The 20,240-nt window shown below is 40.9% G+C and overlaps 1 protein-coding gene across 5 annotated transcripts in view; it reads left to right on the plus strand.

The window, feature by feature from the left end:
- Nfib (nuclear factor I B) overlaps positions 1-20,240 on the plus strand; it is a 216,068-nt gene that overhangs the window by 142,568 nt on the left and 53,260 nt on the right. For all 5 annotated transcript variants that reach the window (XM_050157456.1, XM_050157457.1, XM_050157458.1 and 2 more), the window contains exons 4-6: positions 3,268-3,336; positions 8,449-8,569; positions 11,819-11,937. In XM_050157456.1, the coding sequence (XP_050013413.1) occupies positions 3,268-3,336; positions 8,449-8,569; positions 11,819-11,937 (309 nt within the window). The remainder of the gene's footprint in view (positions 1-3,267; positions 3,337-8,448; positions 8,570-11,818; positions 11,938-20,240) is intronic.

The raw sequence follows: 20,240 nt of genomic DNA on the forward strand, positions 1-20,240 counted from the left end.
TTCATTACCTCCATTAATTCTCTTATTTCTCTGTTAGGTTTCTGTCTGATTGACCTGTCCATTGGTGAGAGAGGAGTGTTGAAGTCTCCTACTATTAGTGTGTGTGGTTTGATGGCTGCCTTGAGTTTTAGCAATGTTTCTTTTATGTATGTGGGTGCTTTTATATTAGGGGCATAGATATTCAGGATTGAGACTTCATGCTGATGAACTGTTCCTGTTATGAGTATAAAATGCCCCTCTCCATCTCTTCTGATTGATTTAAGTTTGAAGTCAACTTTGTTAGAAATTAGTATGGCCACACCCGCTGGTTTCTTAGGTCCATTTGCTTGATTTTAACTACTCATGGAATCAACTTAAGATGATACTTATATTTTGAGACATTGTGTATTACATGTGATATAATTCTTGTAAATATACTGTAAAACTCATTCTCTTACTCATTCATCAATTTTAAATTATTTGTGTGTGTGTGTGTATGCATGCACACACACACACACACACACCCATCAAGGTTAGAGGACAACTTAGTTCTCTGCTTCCACTGTGTGGTACCTGGGGATGAGACTCAGGTTGCCAGGCTTGGGGACAAGTGACACTACCTACTGAGCCAGCTAAGTAGCCTTCTCACATAAATTTATTTTGCAAGCATTTTTATGTTCCTATTTGAATTTTTGGCTATTAATTTGTACTGTATGCTCAAAATTACACATTAAAATACAACAGAACCAGGACTAATAATCTGATCCGAATTGTTACTTTTCATATTGTACCCAGAGTCCAAACTTTTGACATTGTAACATGTCATCTGTAAATGTATTGGGCCACATTTATAGATGTTTTGGGACCCAAACATGTTCAAGGGAGTGATGTAGCAAGTGCAATTATCCATCGAGTTTATGCCAGCTGTAGCTATCTTGTTATACGATTACTAAGCTGTTAATTTATGACCTTGGTTTTAAAAGCTGAGTTTTAAAATAGTGTACTGTGTTCCTCTCTCTATAGGCAATGGTTCAGTTGCTGAGGGAGATATCGAGTAAAACAAAACCTAGTTACTCCCCTAAATAAAGGGGCTGATAATCCAATGAAGAATTTAATACTTGAAAATGAGTGTCTTGGAAAATCTGAATGTGTGAAATGTAAAATTGGGACTAAGTAAGTGTGATGAGCACAGAGGATAGGGGTTAGCTTGGTCAGAGAGTCAGAGGAAACAGGGTGGGGAGGGGACGGTTTCTCAGAACGTGTGGCCATTCAGTGGGACCTTGAGTGTTGAAGGCAGCACATACAGAGAGGGGGCCTTGCAGCTGGGACCTGCAGAGTAAAACAGTGTACGGGCTCCAGAGATGCTAAATAACGGATGAGTGTCTGCTTGACATATTAAATACCTTTGCTGTCCATAAAATAAAGTTTAATAAGCTGCTCTTTAAAGCTAACAAAACAGCGAAACCTCCAGGGTCCTAGAACATTAAAGCATCTTTGTTTCCATCTAGGAAAATGGAATCAATTGTCATTTTTTTGACTTTATGACTTTTAACCCTTTGAGAGTACTGGTTGCACAGTCACTTCTCAATAATCTCTGAAATGAATTCAGCCTGGTGAAGAACTCATTGCTCAGGCAGTTTCCTACAATAGAATTGCATCAGCTAGGGACATTTTATTATTCTCATAGAAATGTGTGTGTGTGTGTGTGTGTGTACATGTGTGTATGCATGTATGTATTCCAGAGTAGTTACTAAATTTGAGACTTAGGCTCAAATGAGACTTCGTATTTCTTTTCTGTTCTTTCTAAAGGGTGAACACTTTGAACGTGAAGCTATGCTCCCACATGGCATGGCTTCTCACACCACTGGTGCCTGTGCAGCAATTTTACTTTTAGGCACTCTGGGGGGCTAAATTTTCTAAGAAAAGTTTTACAACTTATGTGATTCAAGGCTGTTTGTGCACAGTTCCACGGGAGCTCAGGGTTTGGCTATGCCGGATGTTAATATAGTGTGCACATACAGCTAGCGTTTAGGATTGTTGCGGGGCAGGGTCTCCTTGTGTCACAGCTCACAGGGTATCCATTTCTGTTCTGTTTCTGGCTCTCGTGTGTTGGGATTATTGGTTTTCTCTACTCTGTATGCTTCTACCCTGAGTTTAACGTTTTACCTTACCTTGAATAGATAATAACTCTGTGAGGTAGATAGTAACTCTATGAATTTTGTATCTCTCATTTATAGACAAGGGCCCTGAAACAATAAGATACACTTACATAGCCAACATCCCATAACGAGCGTACCGTGGCTGGCATTTGCCTCCCACATCTCTGACTTGATGGTTCCGCATCATCTCTCGGGCCTGAATCTGACCCTTGGTCAGCTATGAAGTTGTGTTTTAAGCCCTATCTCATCACAGATTCTGAGACTCTGGGGCATTTCCTCTGTGGGTATTTCAGACTTTTTTGCTTTCCATAATTGCAGTCTTGATAGAAATAAGAATTTTAAAACTTCTGAACACTGCGAGATGAAACCAAACAGGCTAGGGTTTCCTCAGGGTCCTGAACTGGGGACCTTGACCACTGCGGCCCTGCGCTTGTATGTGGACCCCGAAGGCCTGAATTCACTGCCATCTGATGAACAGACATCTAGATCTTGAAAGAAAACATGGGTAGGACATCCAGTAGTAGGAAAAGTAAGGAAGACACTAAAAATGGACAAAGAAAACAGATGGAGGTTGGTGTATAGAAGGATTTACTGTGTCCTAGGTTTTGCTTTTCTGCTGAGAGACACCGGAGCAAGGCTGGCAACTCTGGTAGCAATGGCTCACTTTTCTGTGACCCCGGAAGGATTTGTGAGAGAATGGTGGTTTTGAGAGATCTTTGAAGCATTTCCAACAAGGTGCTAATTGTGGTTGTAGTTTTCCTTTCTCTTTCTACCCTCCCCTTTTCGGAGGTGGTAGACTGTGGCCTTCCAGGTGCACTCATACTTCAGAATGAGATGTAGTCAGAGTGCGTCCCAACCTTCCTAACCCTATGTGACCGCCGTGGCAAATATGATCCCACCAATTCCAAACTTGGAAAGTTGATGGGGAATTCCACAGGCTATTTATGCCTTTTTATACTTCTTATCTTTGAAAAGCAAAGTCAGTTTATATTCGGGTTCTGCTCATACTTGTCTTTAGAATAGGCGTCCCTGGTGTTTGTTCTTGTCTGAAAGTGAATGAATTCTAGAATTTAACTGGCGCTTTTGCTCCCTGCTTCTGCTGATGCCTTCCTTTGATGTTTGTTTTCAGGATACCTCGAGGACAGTTTTGTTAAATCCGGAGTCTTCAATGTATCAGAGCTTGTGAGAGTATCCAGAAGTAAGTAAACTGTTTTCTTACTGCACAGTACACAGAATGATTAAAATCTTGTGTATTTTAAATCTTAAATACAATGCAAAAAGTAACTACATTGAAGTATTGGAGTTTAAAATTCAAGATTTAAAGCAATCTTAAATTTTCTAATGAAACAAGTGAGCATTTTAATTTTGTAAAATATTTTCATTCAATTCATCAAAGCTTTCCGTGGTATAACACTAATGTTTAGGCTGTTCTTATTGGTCATCGTATCGGTATTCATTCAGTTCGGTTCTCTCCGTGACCATAGATGGGCATTTATATCAAAGGAAGCGTGATTAATTAAATGTACTCGGTGTTGTTATGATAGCCCACATCGGTTTCCTGTAGATAAGTGCTTTTTCAGTTATAATGCTGTGGTGGGGGTTGGAGACATGCAGGATATACACGTTCACATGCCCTGTGTGAAGGGATGCAGAAATTAACTTTGCAGATTGTACTCGGATATAGATAGAAAGCATTGTTGTCCCAAACAATGTCCAATTGTCTACCCCAGCCACCTCACCTGAGGTACTGTGCTCGGCCGGCCGGATTGGGTTTTCCTAGGGTAAACTCACCTGGCGGGCCCCTTAAGCCAGGGGGAAGCTCTGATTAACCAGCTCTTGTTCTGTTGCTGGTGTAAGTCAATCCATCCAAAGTGCCACTATTACCGCACTGTGGCGTGCAAGGAGGGGGCTGCTTTCTTCCCAACCCCATCTCAGATTTGTTGGATTGTTCACGTCACTTTGAGGGCCGTGTTTCTACTTCATGTCTTGATAGACAGTGTTGTAGTCTGGAACTGCTGTCACTTCGATGGTCAGGTGGCACTCTAGTCCTTGTCTGTGTTCATCGCCAGTCCTCATGGGCACACATCTGTAATCCTGGCACTCCAGGGCAGAGGCAGGAGGATTGCAACAAGTTTGAGGCCAACTGGGCTACATAGCTAATTCCAGGCCAGCCAGGGGTGTATAGCAAGGCCTTGTCTCAAAACAAGCAAAACTCCAACAAACAACACCAACACTGCCTTTTCATTTGTGTAACTCCAGAGTTTCTGAATGAGGGCCATAGCCAACTGTGAAGACAGAGATAGTGAGCCTAAAGGGTTAGACTAAGCAAGGAGCTGCAGAGCCCTGTCTGAGAACTGTCTCTCCAAGCTTCCAAATGACTGTCTTTTGAACCATAGTTTCCCAGATTTCTGAACGTTCCAGAACAAAAACAAAACAAAGCCTGTTTATCAGAGAAGGACACAGGACCTTATATACCTTGTCTCTCCTGCTAGAATTCAGAGTGGATAAAGGCGTCATGGGTCCATTAAGTTGGGAGCAGCATCAGGGATGGCTGTATATCCCTGCAGCACTGGTGTGGGTACGTGCTGTGCACGAGCCTCCTGATGCTCTAGTCTGTCATCCCGGGCCACATGTGATTTTCAAGAAACCCTTGCCCCCAAGGAACAGGGTATTTGAGGTTGTTCCTCAGTGAGTCTGAGTCGTGAAGCTACGGGGCATAGGAAACTATTTTCTTGACTTGCACCATTTTAAAAGCTCAGTCATGGATTTTGTACCTTCCCATGAGAAGGCCAGTAGAGCCATCCTTCAGAAAAGATTCACATTGTACCCCATTGTAAATAACACCATGCCGAGTACTGTCAAAGGAGAGCCACTTTGGGAACTTCAAGGGCCCAAAATGATATCTTGAAAAATTGACATTTCAAACATAAAATGTAAATTAAAAGTACCTTCTCATAACATTTCAGAAACAAGGTAAATTTGGACGTGTTTCATTCATTCTTAATTCATACTGTCACTTCTTAGAGGTTTTTAAGTTATGTGTCATAACAAACATTACTGATTTGTAATTAGTACATTAATTATCCATATTCATTCCTTAGTTAATTTATTCAGCAAACATTTACTTTCTCCTCCATATGTAAATAGATGTCTCTGAGATGCTTGCAAGCCCTATTCTCCTAAGCGTTTTAATATATTCGTGCTACAACCTTGTTTACACAGTTGAACCTCATTGTTTATGAAATAGGGGTTTGTTAAGTCAAGCTTTCTGCACAAGCCGTCTGTCGTGTGTCACAGGTTCTGGCTTCTTGATTCATGACCTGCCCCTGGTTCCAGCCTCTAGCATTTACGGTCATGTGACCTACTGATGTACATGTTGACTTTAGCTTAATGAAGCCATTCAGTTTCAGGATAGTGATGACTCTGTCGAATTATATTTTCTCCAGTTTACAAGTTGGTTAAAAACAGCTTCTGGTGTCTAAAAACTTTCAGTAGCCAAGGTTCTTGAGTGCCTGGCTTCTCGGAGGGCTTCAGCACTTCCAGTGTGCTTTTGCAGACATTGGCTTTCTTAGAGCTCTGTCTGGAAGAAGTGCTAAGAGGCATGTTTGCGTCTGCAGTGGGCTGTTCCAGAGACTTAGTTTCAGAGAGATCCTGGCAGACTTGCTCTTCTCCAGTGCTCTTGTGTTGCTCAGGAAGTTGTGGGCTGTTTGAAGGTTTTGGTCATATTTACTATTAGTTGACTTTCTTTTCAGTAACCTCCCCTTTACTCTCAGAACGCACACTAAGCTTTTGAGTGTTTAGTCTGGGCCCCACCACCTATCCCTGTCTAGCCTGGACTTGCTCTGTAGACCAGGCTGTCCTTGAGTTTATAAAGAGCCACCTGCCTCTGTCTCCTGAATGCTGGGGTCAAAGGCATGCATCATCATGCCTGATCCATTTACTGCACACTAATTATCCCCTGCATGCTTCTGGCCATACACACTGTAGTGAATATTAAGCTATCTATATGCAATAGGAAGAAAGTTGCCCAAGTACTGTACAACCTTAATACCTTCACCAAAATGTTTCGAAAAGTTAAGGCATGTAAAATTCTAGTCATTTTAGCCAAACATTGTAAAATAACCCAGGTTTCTGAGGTGGCCACAACAAAAAGCATGTTTAGTGGAGAGTGATACACACAGAGTCACACTGGAGACTTCATGTCGCTTGTCTCTTCTGACAGATTACTGGATCAGGCAAGAGTGCGACCACAAGTCTAGTGACACAGGTCATACTTGCGTCTCCGCAGGAGGGAGTAATCCCAGTCTGAACAGTCTGAAGTTGATACGTCTCTATTGTCGGAGGCAGGCAGATTGTTCATGTTCTCAGAGACAATCAACTATCCACTTCAAACACATACGTGCTTCTCAGGCCACACAGACCTAGGATCTACGTATAAATTCTAAAGCATGTGGTTATTGGGTCATAACAAATTCCACCTTTTTAAACTTCTGGCGTATTTCGGGCCACAGCCAAACATCAGTATCGTAGCTGTCTAAATAATTTAAATAACAATTATGCTCAGCATAAAAATATTTTCTGTATAAAGAGGGTTTAAATATATGGACTATGGACTAATTTAACTGAAACAATTAACCACTTAGCAGAAGAAGACAGGGGCTGTGGCAGTCTGGAGCTGAGACTCTTCCTGCGGGTATAGATTTGCTGTATTTCAGTGGAGAAATCTCTCTACAGTCCGTGGTTAGTTCTCTGCGGTGAAGCACACGCCTTTTAATCATACTTTCCTAAGAACATTTGAAGTTAGTCTCGGCCTGACAGGTATTAAAATCCAATCAAATGGATAGACATGCACTTTAATGTTATGAAAAGCTCTGGGTGAGGAGAGAGTCTTGAAAATTAACCACCCTCTGTAAGCCCACATTCAGCTGCGGGCAGATAGGAGAGGCTGTGGCCTAGTGGATTGTGTGTCCGAGTGGATTTCAAGGGCTTGAGGAATCTATCGCCAAGTCCCCAGTGCACTCTGAATGGAGCTACTGAAGGCTTGAGGGTTCAGCTGGCCGCGCACACTGCTGCCTAGTTCTTCACTTTATATGTCGTCTCTATTCTTGACTCCACTCCTACAGCCGTGGCAGTTTGGGCAAATCTTCCTCTGTTGTCTTGTTCCTTCTCCAAAGCCCACTTCAGATGGCTTTTTCATAGTTTTTGTTTTTGACCATTCAAGTCACTGCTTCCTTTCTTCCTGCAAAACTTACAGATTGTGATCGTTATGCTACGGACTGGGGCAGATTTCCTGCTATCTACACTGCTGGGGTATTTTTATGTTTGCACGAGTGTTTTGTTTGCTCTATGCACTGCTTTGTATGTTACTCAACCTGTCTCTGCCTCCCGAGTGCTGGGATTAAAGGCGTGCACCCGGCTACCACGACTTTTTTTTATCTCCAAATAACCTTCTTGCTAAGTTTCTGTCTTATTGTGTGCAAACTGAAGCACATTTTGTGTAAGTGGCAGAGGGTTTGGACGGAAAGTCTTATTATTTTTAGACTCCAGCCTATGGGTAAAGATACAATGGACAGTCATTTCATTTATAAAACCTTCCTAAAGGTGAATTTGCAAAACAGTTTGAGTTTTATTTCATATTCATAAGTTTTACTCATCCCTGCCCTAACTCTAGATTTGCTTCAATCAAATTATGCATATTATGGTTTTGTTTGAGACAGGATCTCACTGCATTATCAGACTGGCCTCAGACTTGCTTCATAGTCCAGCTTCGCCTTGACTTCTCTGTTCTTCTGCCTTAGCCTCCCCAGTGCTGGGATTACAGGTGTATGCCACCAGAACTTGTAACCATCATGGTTTTTATTTCATTCTAATGTTGTTGTTAGAACTAATATAGGATATCTTGAATCTTTATTTATGAAATATATATGTATATGTAATGATGATTTAGTTCAGTACCAAGCATATCATTTGGTTTTAGGTGATAGGAGTCATTTGTTCTGCTCTGCCTACGTCTATAAGCTGGGGAATGACAGATGATGTAGTGATTTCTAATATGGGGGAGTATATAAAGAAGATTGGGTAGGGTGAGGAGGGGGAGTGGTAGCCAGGGATCTAGTCTGAATGTGCAGAATAGCCAAACTTGACTAGAGGATTTGGGGTTTTGCCTGTCGCATACAAGGAATAGCACATCTGCAGATAAGGAGAGCTCTTGCCCAGAGCCATGAAAAAAAAATTAGTGACTTTCTATCTGAACGGAGATAATCATGAACAAACACTTACAACATTTCTTTTAAAAAAATTTATTCCTCAGCACCCATAACCCAGGGAACTGGAGTCAACTTCCCAATCGGAGAAATCCCCAGCCAGCCATACTATCACGACATGAATTCTGGCGTGAACCTGCAGAGGTCACTGTCTTCTCCACCGAGCAGGTAATGGTACTGCTGCTGCGTGTGTCCTCACCCTTTATGTATACAGTCAGGCGGGGAAGGAGAAACACCTGTCTACTGGCGGTACACAGACTTCGCGGGCATTTGTTTTGTTAGTCATATTGTTTTAATATGCATATTGAAGGTAATTGCTGTTCAGAGCACCTTAAAAGTCTCTGAGGGAGGGGTTGGAGATGAACCATGAAAAGATATTAATGAGAGTTTGTCTTTTGATATGAAATAGAATTCTGCATCTTAATCTTGGCAACTTTAAAAGTGATACTGGGAGTTAGAAAGATGGCTCAGTAGCTAAGAGCACTGGTTGCCCTTACAGAGGACCTGGGTTCCACTCCCAGAACCCATATGGTGGCTCGCAGCCCTGTGGAAACTCCAGTTCCAGGGAGTACACCATTTGCTGACTTCCATGGATACCAGGTGTGCACATGGTACACATACAGGCAAAACATTCATACATATAAATAAATTAAGAAAAATAACACGTAGGTGATACTGCTGCTGCGAGGCCTCGCCCTTAGCCAATGCATCCTGGTAACTTCACTGTGATGCCACATCTGCGCTGGAGATAATGGAAGATGAAAACAGTGTCATTCCCCTAGCCATAAAGATAAAGCTGATTTGAAACTGCAGTGTTCATTTGATTGAGATTTTCTGACTAAGTCAGCTAGCTCTTCTGGTACCCTTGAAACCCTCAGCTGCTCTGAGACTGGCTTAGTCAATGTTTTCTTCCTCTCCTACCCTTGTAACTGTCCTTCAAGATAGCCATTACAGATGTGGGGTGTTTCCTTTTAAGCTGTGTCCTTCATGTATGAAGACCTGTTTCATTTCCAGAACATTCAATACAGCCACAGGGGAGCATAATGTACACAGATTCCAAAAAACAAGCATGCATTATGCTAATTTTTAAGAATAAAAGACAGGCTGGGCGGTGGTGGCGCACGCCTTTAATCCCAGCACTCGGGAGGCAGAGGCAGGCGGATCTCTGTGAGTTCGAGACCAGCCTGGTCTACAGAGCTAGTTCCAGGACAGGCTCCAAAGCCACAGAGAAACCCTGTCTCAAAAAAAAAAAAAACCAAAAAAAAAAAAAAAAGAATAAAAGACAATCTGGGAAAATACTTTTCTAGATTCTTTTCAGTAATGGAAGCTAATTGTCTTTGGATAGTTGTGAGAATATCCATATTTGTGTTTATAAAGTAAGGTCTATTTTATAACATTGATGACCCAACTGTATTTTCATATAATTAGATTGTATATCAATATAATTGGGTTTATTATCACTGAAATTATCTCTTAAAAGTGCTTTAATTTTTCTAAATTTAGAATGTGAATTATGATTTTTAAATTTCCTCCTTTGGATCCATATGTTGTCAGCACAGGTCTTTCATCCTGGCCGACCTTTGTCCTTCAAAATAAGCAGAGCTTAAAAACATTTCTCTGTTGCTCCTTGTAGAAATAAATTTTCCTTCATTTTTTTTTCATACTGCTGCTGACTCATAGTGGAAGAGAATTACATTAATGGGAGAACTTAAAAAATATGCCTAAGCTCTCCATTTGGATAGTTTTGGTAGAGACGAAAGCAATGGTATCATTTCTGCTAAGCGTTAGCATGGGGAGAAGTTGTCGTGTTCAATCACGTCAGTACTCCGGGGATTGTCAGGCCACAATTAACCACACTCTAACTACAAGTAAACGAGATGCGCTCAGGCTTCAGGGTTTAGGCATGGAGCCCCCTGGCTGGGAGACATTCCTCCTGGTGTGGCCCCTTCTGTTCACTTGTCCTGAGCAAATTCACCGCATTTCTCCAGATTTGTTCCCCCGTTTATTACAAATGGGGACTTAAGGTTTGCATGCAATTTTTTGAGATAATCTACAGTCACAAACTTTGGTGACATTACATTTATTAACAGCGCATAAAATTAATTCAGGTGATATTTTGTGGCTGTTGCTTAAGAACATAGGTTCAAGTGGAGACTTCTTTATGTAAAAGACAAGAGTCTTCATTCCAGAGTCAGTAATGAGATGTTTACTGGGGTACTGGTTGGGGCGTACCAAAGCAGAGGATCCAAAAGGATCATTCATGTCATAAAACAGCTTTTAATCTTCGCTGTAGGTACCCACTTTTCTGTGTAATAAGGTCGTGTTTTTCCACTCAAAGTATTTCCTAAACACACACCATTTGATTGGGCAATAATCATTTTTCAGGTTGATCTTATGAATAAAGAACTAGTAGGCTAATTTCTCTAAAAAAAAAAAAAGAAAGGTAAAGAACATGGAATACTCACAACTAGTAAAGTTCTAGAAACGGTCTTCATGCTATTAATTACAAGGTCAACACTAATAATTAATACTTAATGAGTATCTTCAAACTGCAAGCCATTTAGCTGAGAGCCTTATGGTTATTCACTCACTTCATCTTCTCAGCCAAACCCTTTAAACTGGGTTTTATTATTTCCACCTTACAGGTGATTAGCTGAGTCTAGAAAGGTTGAGGAACCTGCTATTGGATCTAATAAATGACTTAGTCAAAATGAGGGATTTCTGGACCTGTTTCACTGCCCACTTCCGTTGCCTCATTCCCCAGTTAACAGTAAGGCATTGCCTTGTCTGTGGCCAATGCTATCAGCAGTATGAATATCAAAAACATAAGATGACTCAGTGAACCTTGACAAAGTTTCAGCGTTAGCAGAAGAAACACATTGAGAGTTCACTTGTAGTAACTGAAGTTTCTCTGAAAGAAACCTGAAAATGTAATCATACCAAACATTTTTATTAGGTAGGAATAGGGATAGATGGTAAATATAAGAATAGGTAATGTGTGTGTGTGTGTGTGTGTGTGTGTGTGTGTGTGTGTGTGTGTGTGTTGGATATATATAGTGAACTGAAATGTTCACTATTCCTATGGATGTCTTGGATGCTCACCATTCTGCCATTCTTTCAAACTGTCACTTCAACTAGGATTTATGGACATTGTTTTTTCTATTTTTTTCTTTTTTCTTTTTTGAGGCAGGGTTTCTCAGTAGCTTTGGAGCCTGTCCTGGAGCTAGTTTTATAGACCAGGCTGACCTCGACCTCACAGAGATCCACCTGCCTCTGCCTCCTGAGTGTTGGGATTAAAGGCCTGCACCATGACAGCCCCACTGGAAGCCATTTGTGTGTGTGTGTGTGTGTGTGTGTGTGAATACTACATATCTTTTCAGGAATACTATTAATGCCATTATCATTCTATTTTAACAGCAAAAGACCCAAAACTATATCCATAGATGAAAATATGGAGCCAAGTCCTACAGGAGACTTTTACCCCTCTCCAAATTCACCAGCTGCTGGAAGTCGAACATGGCATGAGAGAGACCAAGGTGGGTAAGAAGACGCCTCGAGGGCATCCGAGTCTATGTAATATTGCCTATTTTATTTAGTCACCATTTCCTAAAGTGTCAATATGGACTATGCTTGAAATCATTTCACTAAAATTATTTTTAAGATAATTTTATGAAAGTGGTCAAATGCTACCAAAGTTTCAAAAATCCTGTTTTATTATATCTTATTTTTGGATGAGATGGTCTTTCAGAGACCGTGACCCTGTATGCAACTGACTTGGGCCCATCTACACTATATGGTAGAATCTCAGCAGAGTGGCAAATTCAGACTCAGGAGCTGCCATTGATCTCTCTGTGAGCATGTAGGGAGGAGCAAACCAGGCAGCCAGCCGTGTGAGATACTGAGAATTCTCACTTAGAGGAAGCTGTCGTTCCTTCTGGAAGTACAGCACAGCTAACAGATGGAGTAGGGACTGTGTCTACGTTAATATAGTTGCTGCCTACGGAGACCTATGGCCCATGGCTAGGACAGTCGAGGAGAATAACTTTATATAAATCTGATTTAACTTTCAGGGATCTGACTTGATCTTTATTCTTGAAATATATAGGATTTCCTGTGTTTCTCCTCGTTACATAACACATATTTATGCCTTTGTGCACAATAAGGAGATATTAAAGGGAAGAGAACACACAAATCAGCTAGCTACAACTTTGGTTTGTTTGTGCTGTGCAAATAAGTTTTTATAGTATTTGTAAGTTTCTTTTATATGAAATTCTGTGTGTTTAAAAATATAGACGGGATGTGTTCTTCACTAATGGTGTGCAGCCTAGGACTCAGGCCTGTGTCTGTGGGCTTGCAGAGAAGTCCGACAGCTAACCCTGGAACGTAGCATTTGTAGCCAATGTCACTTCCTTGCCAGGGTTTCCTTCTTGCTCCTCAGAATTTTATCTTGAGTTACACAGGATTTCTAGAAGGAGGAGGCCTTCCTGGGGAACTGGATTAAGAATTGGATTGCCTTTCACATGCTGATTTCTTTTAAAAGATTTCCTGTTAAAAGATTTATTTATCTTTGTTATGTGTATGAGTGCTTAGCTTGTATGCATGTGTGTGTGTCATCTGGATACCTGGTGTCTGTGGAGACCAGAGAGGGCATCAGATCCCCTGGAACAGGAGTTGTAGATTGTTTGAGCTGCTATGTGGCTACAAGTATTCTTAAATGCTAATGCATCTCCCCAGCCCTTCTCTTATGCATTTAACTGTAAAGATGCAGGACCAGGCACTGAGGTGGGGAAGCCGTGTCAGAATGGTTATTTGTGCTGTGAACTTGATACCACTGATGGGAAAGAAAGTGGGAGGCGTGAGAGGTTCTTTTTTACAGAAGGGTTGGAAAACCAGTAGAGAGTTTGGGTTTTGAAACTCTCTGCGCATCCAGTCTTCAGGCAGTAGACAGGGTTTATCAGGAAGCAGTGTATCCACCTTCCGCTTCATCTCCATCAGTAACTTGCCAGTGCTGTCGGGAGAAAACCGTCAGTCCCACACTTGACCACAGGCTTTCACGCTGCTTTTCATGCCTACTGGCATCTGGGCCTATGGCTTCGTTTGGATTTTGGAATGCGATGCCCAAGAACTTTTTTAGAAACCATGCCTTCTGAAGTGGTCTTTCCTAGCTTTCTTCTGGCAAATTTCTTAACATCCTTAATGGCTCATCATCCACTGAGAAGTGTCAATCTAAATTCATTTTCCTGCTTTTGTGTATTGGTAGCCAGTATTACTCTTTCATTGTATTCATATTATATAATTCTGTATTTATATATTGTTTAGATGTATCTATACCATGGTTTTTGTTTTTTGAGATTTTTTTTTGTTTGTTTGTTTGTTTGATTTTCTTCAAGACAGGTTTCTCTGTGTAACAGTCCTAATTGTGTTTGAACTAGCTCTTGTAGACCAGGCTAGCCTCAAATTCAGAGACCCACCTAACTCTGCCTCCCAGGTGGTAGGATTAAAATAATGTGCCACCACCACCGCCCAGCTGAAGTCAACTGTTTTGACCATGGCTGCATTAGCACCAAAGGCAACACTGCTCCATAGTAGGGCCGTAGTAAACATTGATCAGGTAAATGAGACAATGATCGGTCAGCATCCAGTCTCACTAGCAAAGGCAAGAAATAACAGAGCTACCGAAGTGGAAGTAACCCTGATTGCTCTTTGGGCTGACTAGGGAGGGGGACTTGATTGGGGGAGGGAGAGGGAAAGGGGAGGCGGCTGGGGGGAAGAGACAGAAATCTTTAATAAATAAATAAATGAATAAAATAATAATAATAATAATAAAGCACAGCCCTTCATGCTTCAGTCCTTGTTTGACTGACGTTGCCACTTTCCTCTAAACAAAGCCGTATTTTCTCTGTCAGAAGCGATTCTGGGACAGATCCGAACGGTAGTAATGCCAGCACTGAGCACCTGTGGATGAGAGTGTTGCCGAAGTGTAGGTGTTCTTTATTGTAGAATGTCACTCCGCGAGAACTGATTTCCCTTCCGCTCTTCAGCAGAGCTAATCTCACGACGTATTGTAAAACATTTTTGAAAAGTAGAAGGGAAACTGTCATTCTTCCTCTTTGTAAAATCATTGCATTGTCTTGATGATTTTCTATTGTCAAGATGACTAACAATATCAGAGGAGGCTGGAAGAGCAGACTGGAGTAAGAGCAGTGAGGAATGTTCCTTCTCATGTGCTTAAAAGCACCTGCCACTTGGAATTTGAGAACTGGGGGTTTTGAATGCGCACAATAAGCCCCTGTGGGAAGAAGGCTTCAGCCACAGTGAGAAACCCAAGGACAGGACTATCTTCATAAACGTGCTGAGCCCAGCGTGGTGCTTCTGTTCTTAGAGAGAAATCCATTTCTTGCATTTTCAAAATCAAATGCCCCACGATTGTCCTTGGCCATCTTCACAGTGTCTCTAGGAATCTTGATCTGCTCTGAAGGCACTGTCTAGGGCACTGCTGAGTGAGCATCGCTTGCCAGGCAGCATCGGGCTAGCATCTCCCAGTCATTTTTCACACACTGTGGTACTCAACAGCACTCACTGGTTGATCATCACAGGCTGCTGTTTTTAATAGACAGAAATGCTAATATTATTATTCCCTGGGTATCTGCCTTAATATATGATTATTAGCTGCCTATTAACATCTTTTCTGGCCCCCTTTCAAAGCTGAATTTTGAAATGTAAGAATAGAAAGTAATAGGAATATGGACACTATGTTATAATATTTTATATTCCAAGGCAGAAATAAGGGATGCAATGTGACCAAGTTATTATTTCTTTTTTATCTTTAAAAGAATTTATACAAAACATTTGCCAGGCGGTGGTGGTGCACACCTTTAATCCCAATACTCAGGGCAGAGGCAGGTGGATCTGCGTGAGTTCGAGGCCAGCCTGGTCTACAGGATCTAGTTCCAGGACAGGCTACAAAGCTACAGAGAAACCCTCTCTCGAAAGAAAAAAAAAAGAATTTGTACAAAACATTCATACCAAATCTAGCTTTCATGTGCTGATGTAGACCTATGTAGTTTTTAATAATTTATTTTAAAACATTTTTATTTTTGCATATTAAAGACATAGTTGTATATTGCTTTTTCTTTTCAAAACATATTTTCCAATTTTAAAATTACAGTTTTTAACTTTGCAAAGGTAGACAAAACTATATTTAAACTAAATAGTATTTAAATGTTCGAGAGAGGAGTGTGTAACATGTTGATAGGAGTTAAATTTGTCAGTTATGATTCGAATGAAGGAGAAACTAATAGTGGGCATGAGGAACAGAGCAGTGACTGTGTTCCTTTCCTGAGGTCTGGCTAGAATATTCCCTTTCCTTAGTCTCCCCTGTAAGCCCCGAGGTCTGAAACTTCCAACTGCTGCATTTTCCTTCTTTTTTGGGGGGGGGGTCATGCTGAGGATACAGCCCAAGCACTGATGCTACTGTGCAAACACTCTACCCCTGAGCTACAGCCTCAGCCCTAAATATTTCTTTTGGTTGCCTTTTTCTTCATTAAGATCTTAATGATTAAGTTCATAAAACATGCAGGTTGGACATGTGTCTGATTCCAACATTTATCCACTAAAAGGTCTCTGGAGAACTTGTCTATATTTAATTGTATCTTCTTGAGTATATTGAGAAACTTTATTCCCTGCTGACTTCTCTTGAAAGGACTGGAACAGTGCTTTATAACTTGCAATGCAAGATGAAAATTCATGCATGTCATGGTTTTTTTTCTCTATTTCAGGTTAATTTCATGAGACTAAACCTAGTTGCATTCTAATGTCTAATAATTTAATAGATTGATTCATAGTTTACACGTTGTTGAAAATTTCTGAATGGAAAATTTCATGGCTTCTCAGTCTGATCAACAGTAAGGCAACTTGTAATCTTAGATAAAATATCAACATAAAGGACTTCTCATGTAGTAAAAGTTTATTAATTTCTATGTATTTAGGACTGAGATAATTTAACACATTTATCAATTTTATCATGTGACAATAATTTTTATAGGAAGTAGCCACACAAATAAGATTGGGAAAGTTGCTAGCCTTGGACCTGCTGGAGAGAAACAATTATTTATGAAAAAAGGTTTTTACCAAAAATAAATAGGTAAAGCAGGTTACAAATGATTGCCTTCATGCTTTGGTGCTAACTTACTTTTGAAATACCATGAGCTATAACTCTTTACACAAAATCAATATGGTGGAATCTTAGAAAAATTGAGACGGTTTATATACTGATACATAATTAAAGTTAGTTAAAAATTCAAACTGAACTTTTAAGACTATACAGGCATCATATTCTGATTACAACAAGTTCTAGAAAATACAATTACTAATTTTTTAAAAAGAATATTTAACAGCAGACAGTGTAGCTCAGTGGTAGGTAAGTGCTGGCTGAGCATACGCCAGGCCCTGGGTCCATTCCCAGCACCGCACACATAAACACAATGTCACCCAAGTTCTGATGCGTAAATAAGCCTCTCCAGTAAGTCTGTCTGAAGTTTGGGTATAGCTCTAAGTTCCAGCCGTTAACTTTGTTAATTCTACTCAGTGAAGTTGCCAGTGCTCTAACCTACAGTTTGTACTTTCTAAAGTTCTCCAAGGAGCTAGTGTTTGCTTTCAACAAATGAACTCGAGGGAAGGGCCTGCAGGAAGAGAGGGAGCTAGAGACTAAAATGCCTGTCTTCTATCTTGAGCTGAATTGGGAAGTGAGTAGGGGTAGCGTGGACTGAGGCAGCATGCGAGAGAACCAGATTCAAGAGCAGTACCGCTTACTGTGAGTTCAAGGAATGTTCACAGATGCCCCATATATGAGCGGTCAACTAAGTGTGCAAAGTTCTGTTTTAACTCAATTTAAACTTTCTTCTTTGGTGAATGAATATGTAGAATATTTAATATACTGCTGTGCGCTGAGACTGTCCAGGAGGGGCTGCTGACTAGATTAGATTAGCGTGCTTATTCTGTGTGTGAATTCAGAGGCCTTCCTCCTCCCGGATGGGAGGAGCTAGAGGGAGCATTAAGTCCCAAACTGGGAGAGCGCCAGAGCCCAAACTCCTGTTTGATGAAGGCTGGAATCTCAAGGTTCCTGTGAGCTGTGGGAGCTGAGGGAAGCCACAGCTTTTCATGCTTGGCTGGGTAGCTGTTCTCTGAGAGTCATTAACGTTAAAAGCAGTCCTCGAGAAGGCAAGGAGTGACCTGGCAGGCGAAACTTTCCAGCTGCCTTTGGGGACCAATTGACCACCAATTCTGTTCTTAGAGTTGGCATCACAGGAATCAAATAGCAAATCTTCAAATGCTTTTTTTTTTCTTTCTCTCAATTTGAAAAAGTAAAAGCAGAGGTAAAAACCCTTTGGTGGGACAAACGTGTATGGGAACTGGTTTGCATTTAACGTATAAGCCCAGTTTTAAATCTTCCTCTTTCAGCTTCTTACACAAAGTATCAGAAGGCAAGGTCTGGAGCTGAGCGCTCCCCTCACCCCCACCATGATATCGGAAAACTAATCTCAGAGACCCCGCTATGTGTGGATTAGTCCCTTCAGCTACACTGCTGAGGTTGAAAAAAAAAAAAAATCACATGACCATCTTCAAACCAGCAAGGAGAACAGTAAATTATTCCTGAAGGCTCTCGTTAGAATTCCTCTTGTTGCCCGCTAATTAACAGATATCTGTCCGGGCGCCTTTCAAGTGTTTGAATGGAGACCGGCAAGGTGGGTGGGGCAAAGCCGTGTGCACATTGCAAGGGCCCGGACTGGTTAATACGGAAAAGTTGAGCCCAGGTTTCGTGCTGCAGAAACTTAATGATTTAAAAACACCAATTCTGCAGAAAAACCTAATACGTAATTAGTTCTGAGTAACAACAACTTTCTGTTTGATAACTCCATGAAACAGATTAAAATCGACAAGTAGGAACCTTGAAGATCCCGAGGCCTGGAATGCGTTGCTTGCAGTGTACTGAGGCATAATCAAACCTTCTGCTTTAAATCCCTTTACATTGATTTATGGTTCTCCAAAAATGTGTTCTGGAGAAGTTTGGAAAGCTAGAGTTACTAGAGTCTTGATGGCCCGCACAGCGAGAGCGTGATTTTCTCCACAGACCACAGAGCGCTGGGACCGCCAGACATCATTCAGAAGAAACGGACTGGGCAGCTTTCCCTCCAGCTTTCAGGCTTTTTCAGAGAGAAGGGGATCTGGCCAGTTTCCCTCACAAGTCTCCCAGGCAAATGGTTTTCCTGGAGAACTTCATCTTAAGTCCTGTTAGGCATTAAAGAACAAAAAGCAGAGAACAGAAATAAATTGATACATTTTTAGGGTTCTGTAAGATTCTCAAAACATAATTTTGTTCTGTAAAATATGTAAATACATGTATATAAATCGTGTGTGTGAAATACATGTATATAAAACCAACTTTAATACTAGGATTAAATATTTTTGGCTACACATGTTACAAGTCTGAGCCGTTTCCATGAATAAATGTGGAGAATAGCTGGTGAAAAGCAGGTGACTGGGTACAATTCTCGAAAGTCTTCCTGCTGTGAAAAATACATAAAGAGAACTATGAACGTCATCTGCATGGGCCATTGCCCTATGTAAACTGTTACTACTCTGCCAGTCTTGCCTTTTCTATCTTCCAGCAATTAAAAAATATTTTAAGTGAATCATGCCATTCGGTTATACGTACTTCTAAGAGTTTCTTAGAGCTTTTTAAAACACGTGGTGCCAATTTCAGTTTAACAAACACAGCTCCGGAGTAGTAATCTAAAGTGTGCTCCGAAGTTAAGACCCCATAATATCGAAGGTTCTGTTTTGGAGTAAAAATTCCAACATTGTCACTGTGTCTTACTTATACTTTCAAATCTCCGCATATCCTTTACCAGACAGCCTCTTCCTTCCTTCTATCAGTAAAGAAATTGTGTGAGTTTAAACTGTATATAAATGAGAAAGCCAAGATTTTGTTTTCATCCGGGGCAGTCATTTATTGAGGACTTTTAATACCAGTCAGATGCCGAGTTTACAACAGCTTCAAGTCCCTTCTGAGAATCCCACCAGCAAGATGGGCAATCAGGTGAAGCCACTTGCCACCAAGCTGGAAGGCCTGCTTTGAATTCCCAGGTCCCATATAGTAAAAAGGCAGAACCAACTCCTCTAAACTGTCCTCTGGCTTCTGTAGGTTTGTATAAAAATCCCACCCTATGGCTTTACACATTGATTATTAGCCATAGTGGTGATGGTTGGAGATTTTCCATATGTAAAAAACAAGCAACAACACAAAACAAAAACTTAGATACGAAGTTTTCTTTGTGTCTAGTGCTTCAGATTTTATGTCAGTTATAGTGAGAGTTTGGCAGGTTAGGTAGTCTCATATTCAAAAATCTGAAACACTTCTAGAAATACTTCATGATGTCATAGTGGAAAATTCCACACCTGACTTTATGTTTTGGATTGCAGTCTAAACACATACCCACACTCAAAACATTGTAAAGCCACCTTCAGGGTATGTGTATAAGGTGTACATGCATAAGCGAATTCGTGTTTAGACTTGCATTGCATTCCAAGGTGCTCCATTCTGTATGTGCCAATATCCCACACTCTGAAATCCCAAACTTCTGGCCCCAAGCATCTCACAGAAAGTACACTTGACCTGTCTTTGAGTTTTTAAACTTCCATGAATGTAGGTCTTTTTGAAAAATCCACAGGTCTTCCATTCCTTAACTTAGCTTTTAAGTGTTTACTTTTAATGCTCCCATTGAATAACATAATAATTGGATTGTTGATGTGCTTGGAGGCACTGAATGTTTTGCCTTAT

Source organism: Alexandromys fortis, unplaced genomic scaffold (genome assembly GCF_014885135.2).
Source record: "Alexandromys fortis isolate MF-2015 unplaced genomic scaffold, M_Fortis_MF-2015_v1.1 scaffold_64, whole genome shotgun sequence".
NCBI classification, from domain to species: Eukaryota; Metazoa; Chordata; class Mammalia; order Rodentia; family Cricetidae; genus Alexandromys; species Alexandromys fortis.